Source organism: Periophthalmus magnuspinnatus, chromosome 24 (genome assembly GCF_009829125.3).
Source record: "Periophthalmus magnuspinnatus isolate fPerMag1 chromosome 24, fPerMag1.2.pri, whole genome shotgun sequence".
NCBI classification, from domain to species: domain Eukaryota; kingdom Metazoa; phylum Chordata; class Actinopteri; order Gobiiformes; family Gobiidae; genus Periophthalmus; species Periophthalmus magnuspinnatus.
In genome coordinates, this window is record NC_047149.1 from 22636294 (window position 1) to 22657226 (window position 20933).

The 20933-nt window shown below is 41.5% G+C and overlaps 1 protein-coding gene across 1 annotated transcript; it reads right to left on the reverse strand.

The window, feature by feature from the left end:
* Positions 1-1810: 1810 nt before the first annotated feature.
* LOC117392558 (uncharacterized) lies at positions 1811-17105 on the reverse strand. The gene is made up of 15 exons (XM_033990652.1): positions 17100-17105; positions 12140-12272; positions 11944-12050; positions 11702-11864; positions 11479-11597; positions 11244-11405; positions 10938-11156; positions 10804-10863; positions 10579-10713; positions 10430-10489; positions 10107-10187; positions 9946-10026; positions 9782-9856; positions 8470-9658; positions 1811-7182 (listed from the first exon to the last, which is right to left on the reverse strand). The coding sequence occupies exons 1-15, from the start codon at positions 17103-17105 to the stop codon at positions 1811-1813; spliced, it is 7962 nt and encodes a 2653-aa protein (XP_033846543.1).
* Between the last annotated feature and the right edge of the window lie 3828 nt (positions 17106-20933).

Consider the following 20933-nt stretch of genomic DNA (forward strand, 5'->3'; position numbering starts at 1 on the left):
ACATCACTGAGCATTACAAAAAGAAAAACAAAGAAAATTCAGTATTTATAAATAACATGGCATGTTGTTATTGTAAATCAAAATACTGCCATTATCTATCACGAAATAACTACAATGCAAATATGCAAAAACAATGATCAATACATGAGCAGAATTTAGCCATGTAACTGCATCTATAAAATCAGCTATGTTCAATTCATTTTTGTAAAGCCCAAAATCACAGCAGCAGTCGCCTCTTAGGGGTGAACATGAGAATTGATTTAACCAACAGAAATGTAGAAAATCAACAATGAAACAGAAACAGACAAGTAAATGGAGAACTGTCCCAGAATATCCCCTGTGCTTAGAAACTTCGAGGAGAACCACAGTGAAGGATAGATCCACTCCCATGGACTGACAGCTGCAAATGTGTCCAGGACTAAAGCACATCCATATGAGGATAGAGTTCAAGTCTATGGAGCCAGAGTCCACTCAACTAAGAGCCAGAGGGAGGCTCACCCATGCCAGGACAGGAGTCACCCCAGCCAGGCACCGGGTCATCCAGCCAGGCGAGGGAAGGGAGGGTCCAAGTCCATGGAACAGAATCAGGGCACAGGAGGGCATCTAGGGTCCAGTCATCACCAGATGGTCAGTGGGAGGGCATCTGAAACAGTTGCACTCCCCAGGGGAGTGGGACAAGGAACAACATGTGAATAGCAATGAACGAACTCCAGGTGAACTGAACAGTGAATGCTTATGTGAGAATTCACATAAACATGATTATCATCTGAGCATTACTAAAAACACAGTTTTATTTTCGTCATTCATTTAGGGAACCACTCTTAGTCTGACCCATCACCTAGAACCTGTTTGTCCTGGGAGACCCACCAGGAGCATAAAGTCCCTCACAACATAGCTCCTAGGATCATCTGGGCACGCAAACCTCTCCACCGCGATAAGGTGGTGGTTCAAGGAGAGGAGGAAAGGAAAGGAAACACAGGATAGAGGGAGAGAGAGAGAGAGAGAGAAACAAAGGACAGAAATGTCAGAAAGAGAGAGTTGACAAGAGACAGATAGTTAGAGTGAGAGGGAGACAGTTTGAGAGAGTTAGAGTGAGGGAGTTCAGAATGAGAGAGAGAGTGAGATAGTTAGAGAGAGGAGGAGGGGGGTTGAGAGGGGTAGAAAGAGCAGGAGGGGAAAGAGATAGAGGAGGAGGTAAAGAGAGAGAGTGAGTTAGAGAGAAACTTCAGGAGGGAGCTAGGAAGAGTAAGAGTGAGATGGTGATGAGAAACATTGAGTTACAGAGACAGATGAGAGGTAGAGACATGGCTACATAGAGATGGCAGGGTGGCGAAGGGAGAGAATGGGAAATGGAGAGAGTTGGACAGAAAGAGATATAGTGAGTGGAAGAAATAGACAGGGGGAGAGAAATGTACAGGTGGACCAGTCAGTGAAACTTTGACAAAGGAGAAAGCATACAGTATGTGTGCACTCATCACTGTATGGCCACATTAAATACAAACATATATAAGAGTTAAATATACAATAAAAACACATCACCTGATTACAACACTTAAAATTCATGATTAACAACGCACATGATAAACACTAACAACACAACATCTAAAGCCCATTACAAACAAACTCCATGATTCATATTTAAAACAACTTCACGTCATATAAATGTAAATACATGATTAAAGACACAGCAACGCGCAACAAAGTAAATACATGATTAAAGACGAAGCGACGCGCAACAATCTGATGAGATGTCAATCAACAACAACTGTCCATTTTACATAAATAAACCAATTCAGAATAACTATGTGGCCTACGAAGATCTACCCTTAAAAGAAAATACTATCCCCTCATGGTCGCTGAAGTACGTTGGCACCACTACAGAATCTATGTCATACTCTGTAGATTTAACATATAAATGATCAATTAATGTCCCCCTCTCTGTTGTGGGAGATGTGACATATTGAACATAACCTTTTTCTATCATAAAATTGCAGAGATTTGAAGATTTCAATATGTCATCATTAAAATCTCCCGTCACTGCCACAGTGGCACAATGTGATTCAAGCCAATTCAATAATCTGTCCAAATTATACTTAAATAGAGACATGGGGTATGACGGTGGACGGTAAATGACAGAAACTATAATTTTATACTCTGCAAAATAATTCACTAAACATTCTAAACTAAAATCTCGTACTGTGATTTCATAGTTAAGGTTTGCTTCACAGTAAATACCAACGCCGCCGTGCGCTTTGCCCAGTAAACTAGTCAGTGCTGGATGGTTACTCTGCTGATAAGATAAACTACGGGGACGACTGTGGAAGTTAAAACCTTCAATGTGACTAGTTTGAAAAGATGAATTTACAGTTAACCATGTCTCTACCACAGCGATACAGTTAGGCTGCCAGTGCTGTGTGCATAAAGCCAAATCGGACACATGCCGTTCTAAACCATGAACATTCATATAAAAAAATGTCAGGACATGTGCCTCTTGTAGGTGCCAGGGCATACTCGAGACTATGAAGGGAGGCATGTTCTGAAGCGCCGTTCTAATGCCATCATTACAATAAATGGCATCTTCATCAAAGTCCTGAATGACAAGACCTTCTAAACTCCTAACGCGACTAAGGGCCACATACGCCTGACCCGCCGTGAATACCTGTTTAAGGGACACCACTGCTTGATCTACAGTAACACCCTGTACTTTATGTACTGTACACGCCCACGCGAGTTTAAGAGGAAACTGACGCCGCTTTTCCCCTCGTTTATTCGCCTGCTCCTCCTCTGGTTCTATGCGAGTAGAACCAGTCAGGTGAGCAGGGGTACGTGTTTGCCTCCTCTTCTGTGCGCCTACTCGATCGTCGTCAAATTTAACATAGATTGCAAGAGGAGGCTGTTTTGTCTGTGGATTTTGAACTATATGTGTAATAATGCCACATACCCCATTTACTAAACCATCAGATAAATCTACATTTTTACAGAGCATTACACGCGCATTTACACCCAAGATTAATGACTCCTCCAAACTGGCTTGTTTGGATTTATGGAGATGGCCTTGTATCTCGATTAACTTCCCGGTCTTTTTGTCATAGCCAAAATCACGCGCACTGATTGTTACTTTTTCTGGACAAACTCTATTCAATATCTTTAAATTGTAATTTGATACAAAGCTGTTTTTGGTGAAAATGTGTAACACATCGGGATCTTCGCCTGTTTCACAATGTTTTAATATATCTATGTCTCCATCAAGCAGTGGTGTCAACCTTGAGCGGACTCTAAGCCGATTTAATAGCTCTGCAAAAGTGTTATCTTTTTGTCTGACTACAGTTCTTAAATCTGCAATTTTGAATAAATCTGTAAATAAATTAACACCTATGTTTTCTTTGTACAGAGCTTGACCCATGACCGGTGATAATTGATAGAAATCCCCAACAGCGACAACAGACACATTTCCAAATGGAGAAAAGTCACCTGATTGTTTGATTTGACGCAATCGCCCATGAATATAAGTAAATAACTTTTTATCTACCATGGATATTTCATCAATTATTACAATTTGTAAATCCATGTATTTAACGCGCAGTGTATTAATCTTTTCCTCCCCCAGTGGTGTGTAGGGGAGGGAAACATTAGTACCAATACTAAATGTTGTGTGGATAGTAGCCGCCTGTAAATTATATGCTGCTATCCCTGTTGGAGCCGTTAACAAAACACTAACATTTTCCGGACTATGACAAATCGGACCAAATAGACGCGACGCCTCGTATTGAATTGCTCTGATCAGGTGACTTTTCCCTGTGCCTGCTCCACCTGTGATAAAAACATGCAATGGCTCTGGGTTGTTACCAGCTACTTTGTCTAAACACCATTGCCGTATTTTATAAAAAATGGACAGCTGTTGCTCATTCAGAGTTTTCACAAGTAAAAGACCCTCTTGACGACTCATCACATTTCTTTTCTCTATGTTACCAACTTGTTCGTTTCTTACAGCCAAGTCTGGAATAGCCTCTTGCTCCTGCTCAGAACCAACAGCCTGCAACATCTCTCTGAACTCCTCCCTCGACTCCAACCTCTCCACTTCCTGTTCTGGGCAGAGCAAGCCCCATGCATCCTCATGAATCTCTCCAGATTCCATCTGCTCATGAACCTCATCCAAGTCCTCAGCTGCAAGTTCGAATCGACGCCTATTTGAATCAACTATTGACTTTACCAATTGCACAGACCCGTCACTCAAACACACATCCCCAGTTTTATAGAAAAGTTCAAATGATTCAAATGGAGGTGGCTTAAGGTCGACATCAACGCGATACGGCATGAATAACTGAAGGATACTTTGATGAAATAACTCTGTGTTTTTAGTCTCAGAAAAACGCGCATATCTAACAACTGCGGGCTTGGTCCGTGTTCTTTTAGTAATCGCACCCAATCCGTTCAGTAAAATAATTGGATTTTTACATTTGTCCGACGGCCCGAGCAAGCGATATTCGGATACGAATGTCGCGATGCACATGTCATTAAATGTGCTGTCATTTGGTCTATTTAAATAACGATCAATGGTGTTTGTCATCCAAATGTCTTCCCCCATTTCATCATCTATTTCACCAATTGGTTTGCTCATACGCACTATATTATCACCGGTCGGCACAAATGTAACTTTTCTTGAAAATTCTTTTAAGTGCATGTTTGTCACGCGGTAGACAGCTTCCTGTGCAGAGACATCACGATTATGAAGATACACGCTGCCTAATTTTTTAAATGCCTCTTTTGCACTTACATTACCTTTGGAAGCCTCTTTTTGTGCATTACTTAACAATAAACCCATGTCCCTCTCTGCTTTAGAAATATATGAAATAATGTAAACGACACAAGCCCACGCATCTACAACATACTGGATGTCCATATTGGCGTTCCAGCAGGTTAATAATTTCTCGTTGTAGTTATTAATCCAGGCCTCAGCCACATCCCTCTTTAAAACTATGTGTGTGTGCCCATCTAAAACACTGTACACTTGTTCAAATGTGAACTGCGATAAACCCAAAGACGCAAACAACTCAACTGCACTAAGACACAGGTTATTTTCATCAACGATAGCATTCTTCAGCACGCTCATAATAAACTCTGCTTCCTCTTTTGTAACAAGAGGCTCTGATTCGGGGTCCTTCTGTTTGATAAACGTGCGTGCAGATACCGGACGTGGAAAATTAAAACGACAGACTTTGTTGTTTTTTTTGCATGTTTTTGAGTGACGCTTAGAATGCTGCTGCACCGAAGTAACTTTTTCCAGTAAATCCGGATCAGAGGGTAGTTCACACGTAACATATTTATCAACAAACTGAACCACCTCCTCATCCGTATTTACTCCAAGCTTTGGAGCATTTTCAATCCAAAATAAACAATGGACGTGGGGAGACCCGCGCTGTTGGAATTCTACCCGATAAAAATAGTCTATGACTTTACCGATTGGCTGAGCGGGTGAAAGAATAACTTTACGTAAAAATCGGTGCCAACGGGAGTCAAACATGCGAGCCGCAGTTACAGGGTGACGACGTAAAAGGTCACACCTCTCTGCCCAATCTAAATCTTCAACCCTCCGGGTACTACCTTCCTGCTTTAAGAGCGTTTTAAGGAGGCTTGGCCAGCGGAGATCTGCAGAACTGAACGAACAAAACCACGTTGGAATACCAAGCTGACGAATACACGCAAATAAATCTTTTTGTGCAGTCTGCCAGAAGGGCGGGGTACCTCTAATAGGCTGCATAAAACGATAACCATTATCATATTGTAACAAATTTTCTAAAGTTCCTTCACCTGCAGCAGCATTGGCCTGACCAGAATGTCCCTTTCGCAACGCAATCGACACTTTAGATACAACCTGCTGGACTTCTAACATGTACAATGCCAAGAAAAGAAACTTAAAATTTTGTGCAAATCTACCATCCACATGCAGCAGTCTGTTAATGAAATATCTGCACATGGTCAAAGGAACAGGCCGAGGACTATGAAACGTATTACGACCTAATGGAAACTCCTTTGGAAAGCATTTAGCCTCATTGTCTTTATCGGACAACAAACTAACCGGACTGTTCCCCTCAGCCGGAGCCAAATTTAAAATACCCTCAAAATAGTGATCAAGAGCTTCCTGAGCGATATCAACCGGCATGAAAAACGTATCTTGATACATACAATGACGTTGCCTATCATGCAGAAGCTCATCATCTAAATCTTCCACCTGCTCCTGTTCTGCCCGTTTCTCTGCGTCCACATTAACATCTGCACCTGTATCCATAGCTGCTTCTTCTTCCCTAACAAACTCGTTTACCCATTCTTCATTAAAATCAATATCTAAATAATACTGATTGTTTTGTTTCAGAAATCCAATGGCCCTCCGTACGCGCTCTGTATCTACATACTGATACTCATAATGTCCTTTATAAGTAAGTTTACGTTTAAGTTTTACTGGCAATAGACAACCATCCATGTTACTACGCGGCAATAGCTTCACTGACTCGGTAACTCTTGAAGGCACACATGTGACCGGACCATGGATCCCTCGCTGACCCCCCTTTGGTAAAGCTAAAACTTGCATGAAATTAATGTTAAGAGCAACTATGTGCTGTTCAATAGTGTTCAAGCAAGCGAGCTCAGGTGGAATATCGTCCAATTGCAAATTATTCTCTGAGCATTCAGATGGCATTTGACCTTTACACAGTTTAGAGTTGCATGTGTAGCAGATCCATAAACTACCTCTACAATTGGAGAGGGGGCACGGAGATGGACAATCACTATTGCACGCATGTAAATAGGCCTCAGAGATACAGGTATTAGCAATATTGGCACATTTTGGTTTAACCATAAAGTCATCCTTTCTACAAGGCAAGACCTGGTTTCTAAATAACAGCTTTAAACACACACAGCAAATGTACTCTGGACCATCTTGATCTTCGTTTAAAAATTGTTCCAAAACATAAGTGAAATTTTCCCATTTTTGTTTCAATTGCTTTTGGTTGTTCCTGAATGCTGCCCGAGTTTTCTTTTTAAATTGTTCATTATTGCAATATTTTTGTTTGCCAAATGCTTTTACTTTTTGTTGATGTTGGGGATTTGCTTTGTACTTATGTTTACTGGCTGCTTTTACATTTTCTTTATGTTTTACATTAACTTTATATTTGTGGATGCTGGCAGCTTTTAGTTTATGCCGATAATTTATATTAACTTTATATTTAGTGATACCAGCAGCTTTAAGTTTATTTTGGTGATTTAAATTAACTCTATATTTGTGAATGCTAGCAGCTTTAAGTTTATTTTGGTGATTTAAATTAACTCTATATTTGTGAATGCTAGCAGTTTTAAGTTTATTTTGGTGATTTAAATTAACTCTATATTTGTGAATGCTAGCAGTTTTAAGTTTATTTTGGTGATTTAAATTAACTCTATATTTGTGAATGCTAGCAGTTTTAAGTTTATTTTGGTGATTTAAATTAACTCTATATTTTTGAATGCTAGCAGCTTTAATTTTATTTTGGTTATTTAAATTAACTCTATATTTGTGAATGCTAGCAGCTTTAATTTTATTTTGGTGATTTAAATTAACTCTATATTTGTGAATGCTAGCAGCTTTAAGTTTATTCTGATATTCTAAATCAACATTATATTTACTTTTATATGTTGATTTAAGATTTTCTCTAAACTCCATGCTGGTTCTGTATTTCTTCTTATTTGCTACATTAATTGCTGCCTTTTTTTTCTGTCTATAGTATTCATTCATTCTATATGAAAGTTTACTTGCAGCCTTTTTCCCCACTCTATACTCCAAATCACCTCTATATTTTTGTTTACCTCTTTTTTTGGAGGCATCTTTAAGATGTGTGTGATGTGTGATATAATGTGTCCTATGTTTTTCCTTCATTGTGTCACGATGTGTGTTGTAGCTGTTTTTTAATTGCTTTAGTTTTTTCTTTTGCATATACTTTGACAATATAGGTTTTATATTCAGTTCATTATTTACATTAACCTGTGATTTGAGAGCTACATTTTTAGGCCTAATATTGTAGCTCTCCATTGAAAATCGATACACTTGGCAGCATTCATAACAAGCATTAGCATCAGGTATTTTGACACAAATTACATTTTCGTAATGACAACTGTTAATATTCTCTAAATAGATGCCACCATTTGACACAGGCTCAGTAGTACAACCGTATTTCAGCCAATGTCCATTATAAAATGTAAAAATGTCGACGCCTAAATAATCCGCAGCCGCGTGGATTTCTACTTCTGTGGCCCATGTGCCAACTTTATGCATGTTTGACTCGCTGATATACTGGTCCACAGACGAGTGGCCATCGCGCAATAGGGTGTCGTATTTTGAAGGGTTATTTTTGAGCTGTTTCACAATTGCAAGTCTAATTTTTCGATGGTATTTTTGTGTGCCACTAATAGCCTGTGAAACAGCTCGAAAGAAACAATTACCGTCCGCAACGATTTTGTCATTTTGACACGGGGCACCTAGAGGCCCTACAGTTTTAGGATCTGCTACACTGGGCTTCTGAAACTCGACTTTAATGTGTTTGCACAAATCCTTACAAACACTTTCACTAAGTGGATTGAAGAACAGAGCATTGTCTTGAACACTGGTGCACAGCACATCTACATCAACAACAGTGTCTTCTGTCGTTTTGTTTAGGGGTACAGAAGAAGAAACTTCTGTGGCCTCTTGGCGCTTTAAGCCCCTCACACTATCAGATACAACAACTTCAATGTCCTGCTTTGGGTTTTTATCAGGGAGTACAGAAGAAGAAACCTCTGCGGCCTCTTGGCACTTTAAGCCCCTCACACAATCAGCTGCAACAACAACATCAACACCAGTCAATTCAAACTCTTTGACAGACTCATCTGAGTCATCACCATAACACGCAGCCAATGTGCAAAAAAAACTATACAGCTCATCAATATGACTAAAATACATTACCACACTTTTACCATCAGGATCTACCAACCCTTCAGCACTACGCGAGTGAGAGTCCACCACAGCATACCGCCCATTGTCTTTAATAACGGCACAAGCAGCACCACAGAGTGTCATAAGACATGTGTTGTACTGTGCCAACATTTGCTCTAAAGCACCATCTAAGGTTACCCACGCGCCCACCTCAATAAACTCATGCTCAACAACATTTGCAGCCCCATTAACTGGCTGACTGAAAGAAAAGCTAAACTGCTGCCCATCTATAACTGACTCACGTGGCAGGTCTGAAGCAATTAACAAGTCACGCCCATGAGTCAAGCCCCGATTCCGCCTATCTGTGTACAGTGCATCCCCAAGATTCAAAACCAAATCTAACTGCCTCTGATCCCATGAAAACACATTACACACCGAGTGCTTAGCTAAAGCTACCAAAGCTATCGCCATACACTGTACACCTGCATACTCGAACCTAAAATCACCCTGATGAAAACTACCCCTAACGACAGAAGGAATACCGACGGGTACAACATGTGCACAAGACTTATCTTTGTCAGAAGCTCTCTCCTCTTGGACAGCTGGTGGAGGGCTGAGAAGAGAAGGCTGACTGGTCACAGAAGAAGAAGGTTGACAGGTCAGAAGAGGACAGGTCAGAGGCGGCAGCGGCGGGGTCACAGGAGGGCTGATGTCCATGGCCTTAAAGATGCAAAGAAAATATATTATTAAACTAATCTAATCAGGCTGTTACTGTACACTTAATTTTTCTGAAATACAATACTAATACTACTACAATAATAATAATCTTAAAAATAAACTCACCTCATCCATCAACATCTGCATTTGGTCCCTGGAACTGGCAAGTGACGTTCCTGGAGTCACTTCCACATCTCCGGACTGCAAAAACATGTCTACATTAGCACATATTCTGTTTAAATGATAAACACATTGGAGAATAAAAACAAAACACAAGAAACAAAACAAACCTCGTCCTCCAGGAAAGTATCCAGGATGACGACGCTGGTAGGGGACGTTCCTGGTGTCACCTCCACCACAACTGCCTCCGCCTACAAAACAATATATAATTAAAAACAATTACAGGCAACAATGTGTAGAAGACAATCAACATATTCAAAATGACACAAACCTGGTCCTCCAGGAACGAATCCAGGATGGCCACGCTGGTAGGGGACGATCCTGGTGTCACCTCTACCACAACTGCCTCCGCCTACAAAACCATATATAATTAAAAACAAGTACAGGCAACAATGTGTCAAAAACAATCAACATATTAAAAATGACACAAACCTGGTCCTTCTCCACTGCAGGCACGAAGCTGGATGGTGAGCCGGGTCTCACCCCCACAACCACAGACGCTGCCCCCACCTTCATAAAATGTAATAATATATATATTTTTTTTTTAATAGCACAAATTCAACAAAAACATGTCTGAAAATGTGTAACACTCACCTGCCGCTTGGGCTGGCGTTTCTTTGAGGAAGCAGCCTTGCGACGCCTCGCCCGAGACGTCTAAAACAAAAAAGGATACATAAGTTACTCAATCTCACACCAGGCAATTGTTAACTTTTAGCAATGAGAAAATAACACAAGATGCTTACCTTCTTTCCCGAAGGAAAGGTGGCCACGTCCTCCACAGAGCTGGTCAGGCCAAATGGAAACCTCGCATCCATCTCGACCAGCATAGCAGGGCTGAAGAGGACGGGCGACAGGGGGATGGAGAAGACGGTCTCCACCTTACAACAGAAATTTAAAAAAATATATAAATCACAATACAACAATAATGTCAACGTCAATATTTAAAGACAGGAATGACATTTACTAACCTCCCGTTGAACCAGGCGCCCCTTGGGACCCACAGGGAAGGCCGAGTCCCTAGGCTGGTTCTGTAACGAAAATATACATTAAGAAACAGAATAAACCACTTGGGCTTGAAACTAAAAAAGTAACAATCTCTCACCTTTCTGCCCCGCACAATGGGAATCCACTCAGGAGGGGGTGGTCGTGGCACGGGCAGCGGTCCCGTCACAACCACTCTTGGCGAGACCCTTCTGGTGGATGTGCGAGGGCGGGGCGCCGCCACAGAGGAAGCGGGGGAAGAGACCTCTAGCTGCGTGTAGCAAGCCTGCCACAGCAACTGAACAAGGATTCCCATCCCAGCGTCATCACTCAGGTGGATCTGAAACAAAATTATAACGACATGTTACATAAAACCACTCACATGCAAAAAGGAAGTTGGTAAAATGAGAGCGTAGATTGTACTTACGCCATCCCTGCACCACAGCTCTCGTCGGTGTCGGGGAAAGTGGTCGGCTATCTGGACAAAGTTGACCTGAAAGCGGGCTGACACACGGTGGTACTCCTGGCGAAGGAGGGTCTGAATTTCCACGCTGCCAGCAAGGCGAGGTGGGAAATCCACGACACACACCTTAAGAAATAAATCACCATTTACCAACTACACAATACAATCATTATCAAAGAATTGCAGCTATTTTACATACCTTTGGCCAGCGGCCGCAGACATACCTGAGGAGTTGGCCAAACTCCTCTGCAGCCTCGTCAACCGTCCTGCTGGCCGTGAGGTTGTTGCACGGCGCCATGACACACACCAAAGCGGGCTCTGAAAAAAAGACAATCATTCATTCAACTTTCTCAATGACATTGTTCATGGTTCAACTATTTAATATTTACCAAAGATGATCTAATGGTCATTACTAAACTCACCTTTGGGTAGGTGCTTAGCCGTCATAGCCGCCAGCTGCATCCGAAGGTCACGGGCAGAACCTCCGGGAGTCGCACTGATGGCAAAGGACAGGCAGCCCTCTGGCATCGGCACGATGGCATCAACGACAGCACGAAGATGCGAGTTCCCGACAATCAGAACGAACTAGAAAAAAGAAGAAAATATTTAACAATCCTCAACTATTATTTAAGAATTTGTTTCATACTGAAACTCATAGACTTGCCTTCTTGTCGGAGGACAAGTCCGGCGGCAAGTCCAACTTGTGGCACTTCCCGGTGACGGTGGAAGTTGGCCACGGCTTCACCGAATGGCGAGAACCAGTACCAAGGCCTAAAAAAGAACCAAGTTTTAAAAAAACCTCAGCGTTTACAAAACTAGACAGACATGAAGGTTGTAAAAACATACTGAAATACACTTACGGGTAAAGGTCTCGGCACCGGTGGAAAAAGGTGGAAGGTGAACCGCTATCGGGAAAGCAGGCTTTCCCTCAAGCTGCTCCTCCCTCCTCCTCTTCGCAGCAAGGGAGCGCTTCCATCCCTTGTCCTTAGGCATCTGAAAATAACAAAGTTATAATTGTTACAATTAAAATAAGTAAACGTAATATTTTAAGAGTCAAACCTAGCCCTAAACCAATACATTGGAAAGTAAAAGGTATAAACTAAATATTTCTAATATATGCATCTAACTGAAATGATGTCAGGGCCCCTATTTTGCACTTGTGCTGCATAATCTACTGACCTTGTTATAGTATTTACTGGAAAATCGCCTGCCTCGAGCAGCTTTAAGATTAACCTTAGCAAGTAGGATCACACCCTGACCAGCAGTTACCAAACCACAACACAAATGAGCTACAAAACCAAATCGTATATGCATGAAGCTTAATGATATTTACAGGTACAGTTATGGACAAGACCAGGACTAAAATTAACACCAGAATGGAGCATGCTCAACACTGTTTAAAGCAAAGTATTCAACAAAATGACTGAGCATAAGCTGTGAAGACACACATAGTAAGACCAGACCAGGAAAAGACCAGGACCAGACCCATATAAAGCAAAGTTATGACCAATATGAGTGAGCATAAGTCGTATAACACACACTGAACAATAACAGTACAACCAGGACTGGACCAAAATCCAATACATACACATATGGTTACTACAAGAGTTTAGTAAAATAAAACAAAACCTACTCTACAATATAACAGTGACAAAACAGTGAGTGAACCAGGATTCAGGTCCAAAACCATCTCAAAACAGACTAAACCAGAGTAGGTCCAAACCCTTTCTAGTAGAGGACCTGGCCAGGACTAGACCAGGACTAGACCAGAACACAAGTGAAAAATTCTATCTCTTCTGAGACACTTCAAACTGCACACATTCACAAAACAGACACTGCAACTGCATAGGAATCAAGACTCCTGCTCTTGGAATGAGTGATATCACTGGCTGTTTGTAGGTTCACTGCTTTCTGATTGGTTAACACATATCAAACTCTGGACTAGATCAGGACAACACCACGACAAGACCAAAACAGTTCAAAGCCAAGTATTCACCATGATAAATGAGCATAAACTGTATAAGACACACTCACAATTGCATTAAGACCAGACTAGGACCAGACCGGGACTAAACCAGGACTAAACTAGCTCTAAACCAGCTCTGGACCAGGACTAGACCAAACTAGGACTGGACCAGACTAGGTCTAAACCCGTTTTAATCCAAGACTAGACCAGGACAAGACTAGGACCACACCAGGACCACACCCAGACACATTTAAAGCAAAGTTATGACCATTACAAATGAGCATAAGTCGCAATATACACAGTTAACAATCACAGTACAACCAGGACTGGGCCAGGCCTAGACCGGGCCTAGACCAGACCCAGACCAGGCCTAAACCAGAACACAAGTGAACAATTCTATCTGGTATGAGACACTTCAAACCACACACATTCACAAAACAGACAGTCACTGCAACTACATAGCAACAGCATAGCAACCAAGATTCCCGCTCTTGGAATGAGAGATATCACTGGCTGTTTGTAGGTTCACTGCTTTCTGATTGGTTAACACATATCAAACTCTGGACTAGATCAGGACAACACCACGACAAGACCAAAACAGTTCAAAGCCAAGTATTCACCATGATAAATGAGCATAAACTGTATAAGACACACTCACAATTGCATTAAGACCAGACTAGGACCAGACCGGGACTAAACCAGGACTAAACTAGCTCTAAACCAGCTCTGGACCAGGACTAGACCAAACTAGGACTGGACCAGACTAGGTCTAAACCCGTTTTAATCCAAGACTAGACCAGGACAAGACTAGGACCACACCAGGACCACACCCAGACACATTTAAAGCAAAGTTATGACCATTACAAATGAGCATAAGTCGCAATATACACAGTTAACAATCACAGTGCAACCAGGACTGGGCCAGGCCTAGACCGGGCCTAGACCAGACCCAGACCAGGCCTAAACCAGAACACAAGTGAACAATTCTATCTGGTATGAGACACTTCAAACCACACACATTCACAAAACAGACAGTCACTGCAACTACATAGCAACGGCATAGCAACCAAGATTCCCGCTCTTGGAATGAGAGATATCACTGGCTGTTTGTAGGTTCACTGCTTTCTGATTGGTTAACACATATCAAACTCTGGACTAGATCAGGACAACACCACGACAAGACCAAAACAGTTTAAAGCCAAGTATTCACCATGATAAATGAGCATAAACTGTATAAGACACACTCACAATTGCATTAAGACCAGACTAGGACCAGACCGGGACTAAACCAGGACTAAACTAGCTCTAAACCAGCTCTGGACCAGGACTAGACCAAACTAGGACTGGACCAGGCTAGGTCTAAACCCGTTTTAATTCAAGACTAGACCAGGATAAGACTAGGACCACACCAGGACCACACCCAGACACATTTAAAGCAAAGTTATGACCATTATGAATGAGCATAAGTCGCATTACACACACTTCACAATCACAGTACAACCAAAACTGGACCAGGACTGAAACAGGACTAAACCAGGATCAGACTCATTTAAAGCAAACTTACAGCTTATGAATGAGGATAAGTTTTATAACACACTTACAATCACATAACAACCAGGGCCAGACCAGGACCGGGCCTAAACCGTTCTTACACAGGGCCATATCAGGACTAGACCCGGACTAGGCTATACTGGACCTGACTGGACCGGGACTAGACCAGAACACAAGTGAAAAATTCTATCTCTTCTGAGACACTTCAAACTGCACACATTCACAAAACATAGGAACCAAGATTCCCGCTCTTGGAATGAGTGATATCACTGGCTGTTTGTAGGTTCACTGCTTTCTGATTGGTTAACACATATCAAACTCTGGACTAGATCAGGACAACACCACGACAAGACCAAAACAGTTTAAAGCCAAGTATTCACCATAATCAATGAGCATAAACTGTGTAAGACTAGACCAGAACACAAGTGAAAAGTTCTATCTCTTCTGAGACACATCAAACCGCACCCATTCACAAAGCAGACTATCACTACAACAGCTTAGCAATCGCATAGAAACCAAGATTCCCGCTCTTGAAATGAGTGATATTATTGGCTGTTTCTAGGCTCACTGCTTTCTGATTGGTTAAAACAAACAAACAAACAAACAAACAAACACACACGCGCACACACAGGACCAGAACCAGGACTAGACTGGGTATAAACCAGGAATAGACAAAGACCAAAACTTAAACCAACAAACGTCATAGTGACTCAACATCATATGTGAAAAGCATTATTTTAAAATCACAGTAGGTCTATGCAAATGAGTTTATTAAATTTTTCCCCAAAATCCCATGCATACACAAATGGTTACAACAACAGTTAGCTAATTAAAATAAAAGCTAGTCTAGAACATAACAATGACAAAACAGTTTGTAGACCAGAATTCAGGTCCAGAACCATCTCAAAACAGACTAAACCAGACTTTAACCCGGGACACTGGACCTGTACACATAATACTGGACCTGACCGGACGGGACTAGACCAGAACATAAGTGAAAAATTGTCTCTTCTGAGACACTTCAAAGAGCACGCATTCACAAAACAGACACTGCAACAGCATAGGAACCAAGATTCCCGCTCTTGGAATGAGTGATATCACTGGCTGTTTGTAGGTTCACTGCTTTCTGATTGGTGAACACAGAGCACTCTAGACCAGGACCAGGACTAGACCAGGTCTAAACCAGGACTAGGCTAGATCTAACCCAGGTCAGACCAGACCAGAACTAGACAAGAACACAAGTGAAAAATTCTATCTGTTCTGAGACACTTCAAACCACACATATTCACAACACAGACTGCAACTGCATAGGAACCAAGATTCCCGCTGTTGGAATGAGTGATATTATTGGCTGTTTCTAGACTCACTGCTTTCTGATTGGTTAACGCACGCGCGCACACACACACACACACACAAAGACCAGACCAAGGACTAAACTTTAGCACTTTAGCACTAAAACTATAGTCCGTAGAAACACATACAGCCTCATGTTACAAGACCGTGACTAAACAAGAATATTAGCAGTTTAACGCACACATACACAGCCCATATAAACCATTAGGCACACAGCACATGGGGAAACGCCCTAAATAAAACGTTACCTTAGCTTTTACAAAATAGACAGTGAATATTAGCACATTAGCACGCACACATACACAGCCCATATAAAACATTAGACCAGGACTAAACCAGAACACAAGTGAACAATTCTAACTGGTATGAGACACTTCAAATCAGTAAGGATCAGTAACAACAAAACAGAGCAAGAACAGACTTAATACAACTTTTACAACGACAATAGGTCTAAAACTGGCCTGAACATGATCAAAACTTGGACTAGATCAGGACTACACCACAAGAACAAAACCGTTTAAAGCAAAGTATTCATGAGGACAAGACACACATACAATTGCAGTAAGACTGCAGTAAGACCACAAAACTTAAACCAACAAACATCATAATGACTCAACATCAATTGTGAAAAGCATCATTTTAAAATCACAGATTATCTGTGCAAACGAGTTCATTACATTTACATTACATACAAGTCCCCAAAATCCAATACGCAATACACAAATGGTTACACAAAAGCTAGTCTAGAATATAACAGTGACAAAACAGTGAGTAGACCAGGATTCAGGTCCAAAGCCATCTCAAAACAGACTAAACGAGACTTTAACCTGAGACACTAGACCTGCACACATAATACCGGGCCTGATCAAAACCTAAACCAAATCATAGCAGAACTCAAAGTGGTTCCTAACAAACAGCGCACACAGTTTTGTCCTAAGCTGCAAGTTTACAGTCATGTCCGCGCATAAAGAACTCTCCTGAGGCCCTGACAAGTGCCCCTGACACGTGCTACAGGATCCAGCTACGATGAGCTACCTACTAGGCCCAACAAACACTTTAACGCAATAAAGTTATATCTGCATAAGTACAAATCAGCCACAAGTTACAAGACCGAGACTAAAGAATAATATTACTACTTTTAGGCACACAAAAACCTCTATATAGGCCAGTATTTGATAGGACAACAGCACCATGCAGCTGGGATTAGCGGGCCTAGGCCTCCCTTGGTACTAGGCCTCACTAGCACTTTAGCACTAAAAGTATAGTCCGTAGAAACACATACAACCGCACGTTACAAGACCGTGACTGAACAAGAATATTAGCACATTAGCACGCACACATACACAGCCCATATAAACTATTAGCCACACAGCACAGGGGGACACGCCCTAAATAAAACGTTAGCTTAGCTTTTACATAATAGACGGTAAATATTAGCACATTAGCACGCACACATACACAGCCCATATAAAACATTAGCCACACAGCAAATGGGGACACGCCCAAGAAAAAAAGTTAGCTTAGCTTTTTCACAATACACGGTGAATTTTCACTACAGCTACGTTCAACTAACAAAGCAGCTTTATTTAACACACATTTGAAGTAACCAGCAGTATAAAGTAAATAAAAGTCAAATTTCTTACCTTTATCCTAAGTTCTGCGGTCCGGGATTGAGAACAAAGATGGTTTGATGTCCTCAGTCAAAAGGTTTGTCAAAAACACGGATTCACAGGACAAAATCACGGACAAAAGACACACGACGAAAAACAGTAATCCGGTGATCCGATGATCGCAAAATCGATGAAAAGTCAGCGAAAAGACAGCGAAAGGGCAGTCAAGTGCAGCTCAAACTTTGGAAGAATGAGAGGCACAAAGGGGCAGGGCGACTCTGCACCTGTATTTAACACTTCTGCAGCGTCATCAGCGGTGCGAACTCTCAGCCAATCAGAAGCCAGGGAAAGTGAGACTTCTTTTCTCTGATGTGTCTCTCAGCCAATCAGGACTGAATATTTTGATTCAAAAGTCTTCAGTCTGACCAACTCTTACAAAATGGCTGAATGTTTTTTTTCAAAAATTCTCCAGCCTTTTGTTTGACCAAACCTTGCAAAATGGCTGAATGTTTTGTTTAGTTTTTTTCAAAACTTCTCCAGTCTTTTGTTTCACCAATCCATATTATGGCAAAATAGCATCTAATAAGCGTATCATAATATCTATCTATGTAGAATTGTATTTATTCTCTTCAAAATAAAATTGAATGAAATGAACTGATTAGTTACACATATCATTGAGGGATTTAAATGCTCACTACATAACCCCACACTCTTTAAGCAGATTATATAGTGCACTCCTTCACAGAGTGATTCGGACACACAGCTCATTACAATCAGATCATGTGACTCTGTGTCTGGGTGTAAAAAGTATAAGGGCAAAACTCTGCTAAAACTTGATCTCTGTCATAAATAATGATCAGATTTGACTGGCACACAAATAGTTATGGATTAATATCATACTATATAATATATCATACTAGTTAGCCTCAAGATGGACCTCACGCAAATGGGTTGGATTATTCTTTTTTTTTTTATCTGAGATGTGGAAATTGTTGCTATTTTAAACCAAAATGGTTTATTTAAGACTGTTTTAATCATAATCAGGATCAACAGTGTTATACAACAGCACTTCCTTCTGCTTCATTCAGTTGTATTGTAGCTCTGTTGTTTTTCCAACTCTCGCAGTGCATTGTGGTCTATATTGACCAGTGTAGTGACCACTGATGCCCGGTACTTTTCAAAGTGTATTGTGGGAAATTTTGAGTGCCCTACTTTTTCATCTACTGGACATTAGGACACCACGAAAAATGACGTGATCCCTAAATAGTGTCCTAATTAGGGAATAGTGTGGATGTTTGGACAGAGTCTTGGAAATATGGCACAATGATTAATTTTAATCAGGATTGTCATCCTGATTAAAAAAGTCAATCAGACCCATGTCATATTTTTCACTGTGTGGCCATGGCGATGCGTAAAAGAGCCCATGTTATCCTAATGGGAAAATTTCCAAATTTTCTTACATTTCAAAGTCTTATAACGAGTTATTCGCTTCACTGAGGAATGTGAAATTTGGCACAGTGATTCTTCAGGTCGTCTCCATCAAAAAAGTCCAGGGGCCAAGTTTGTATTTTGCACGGTGTTGCCATGGCAATGCCTGGAAAACCCATGTTTTTGCATTTTGTACATCAGCACTTCCAATGTGTTTTAACTTGTTTGGTGACAAGTGCAGCCAAAAGCTGCAATATAAAAGGGACAAGTGGCGCGTCAGCGCCACCCACAGGGAGTGCCGGGTCGGCCAAGTGCGAAGCACGGCCCGCGAGGGCCGTTCGATGCCGCTTGCGGCTTTAATTATTTTTTTTATTTTATTTTTATTTCTTCCCGTTCTGCTCTTTGAGCAGTAATTTGACCCCCTGAACATTTTCAAAAACTCACCAAATTTTGCCCAAAATTCAGGTCTGGCGAAAAATTTATTTTTTTATGTGGTGCATCATTGGGCATTAAAAAAAGGGCGCGACAGCGCCCCCTGCAAAAGTCAAAATACATTGCGTCAATGGGAGACGTTGCGACGTCAACTTTGGCGTAGAGCCACTGAAATTCGGTACACGCATTCTTCAAGTGATGCCAAACAAAAAAGATTATTATGGCCACGCCCCCTGACCCACCGGAAGTCGGCCATCTTGGATTGAAATTTCCAAAATGCCGAGTCAGCGTTTTCGCTGACCTCGCATTTTCGTCAACTCCTCTGAAGGCGCTTCACCTGCAGGGCTGAAATTCACTGTACATCATCTAGATAAGTGGGGCATCAAAAGTTATCCAATTTATGATGATCCCTATTACGGTTTCCGTGCGGCGAAGCCGCAAAATTCCATCAAAATTTTTGCAATTTTCAAAAGTCAAAATTTGCTCCCGTTTGTGCATGCAAAGTCCGATTTTGCTCAAATTCGAATCAGTTGTAAAACTTTCCGGCCTAAAGCTATTCATTATGATAGAAACTAAATTGGCGCGATAGCGCCCCCTACAGAACATCTAATAAATTTGTATGGAAGGCTGAAAATTTAGTTTTGCCAAATGTTACCAAATTTGACACAAAATTCCATTGGGTCATCCCAATCAATAAAGTCAATCAGACCTATGTCGTCTTTTTGCACCGTGTTGCCATGGCGATGCGCCAAACTGCCAATGTTATCCTAATGGGAAACCTCCCAATTTTTCCCATTCATGGGAAAAATATTAGTTTCATGGAATAATGTGAAATTGGGCACCATGACTCTTCATGTCATCCTGATCAAAAAAGTCAATCAGACCCATGTCATATTTTTCACTGGGTTGCCATGGCGATGCGCGAAAGCGCCCATGTTGTCCTAATGGGAAAGTTTCCAAATTTTTGTACATTTCAAAGTCTTATAACGACTTATTACCGTCAACAGACGAACATAGAATTTGGCACAGTGATTCTTCAGGTCGTCCCCGACAAAAAAGTCCAGGGGGCCAAGTTTGTATTTTGCACGGTGTTGCCATGGCGATGCCTGCAAAACCCATGTTTTTGCATTTTGTGCATCAGCACTTCCAATGTGTTTTGACTTGTTTGGTGACAAGTGCAGCCCAAAGCCGCAATAAAAAAGGGACAAGTGGCGCGTTAGCGCCACCCACAGGGAGTGCCGGGTCGGCCGAGTGCGAAGCACGGCCCGCGAGGGCCGTTCGATGCCGCTTGCGGCTTTAATTTACATTACTCTT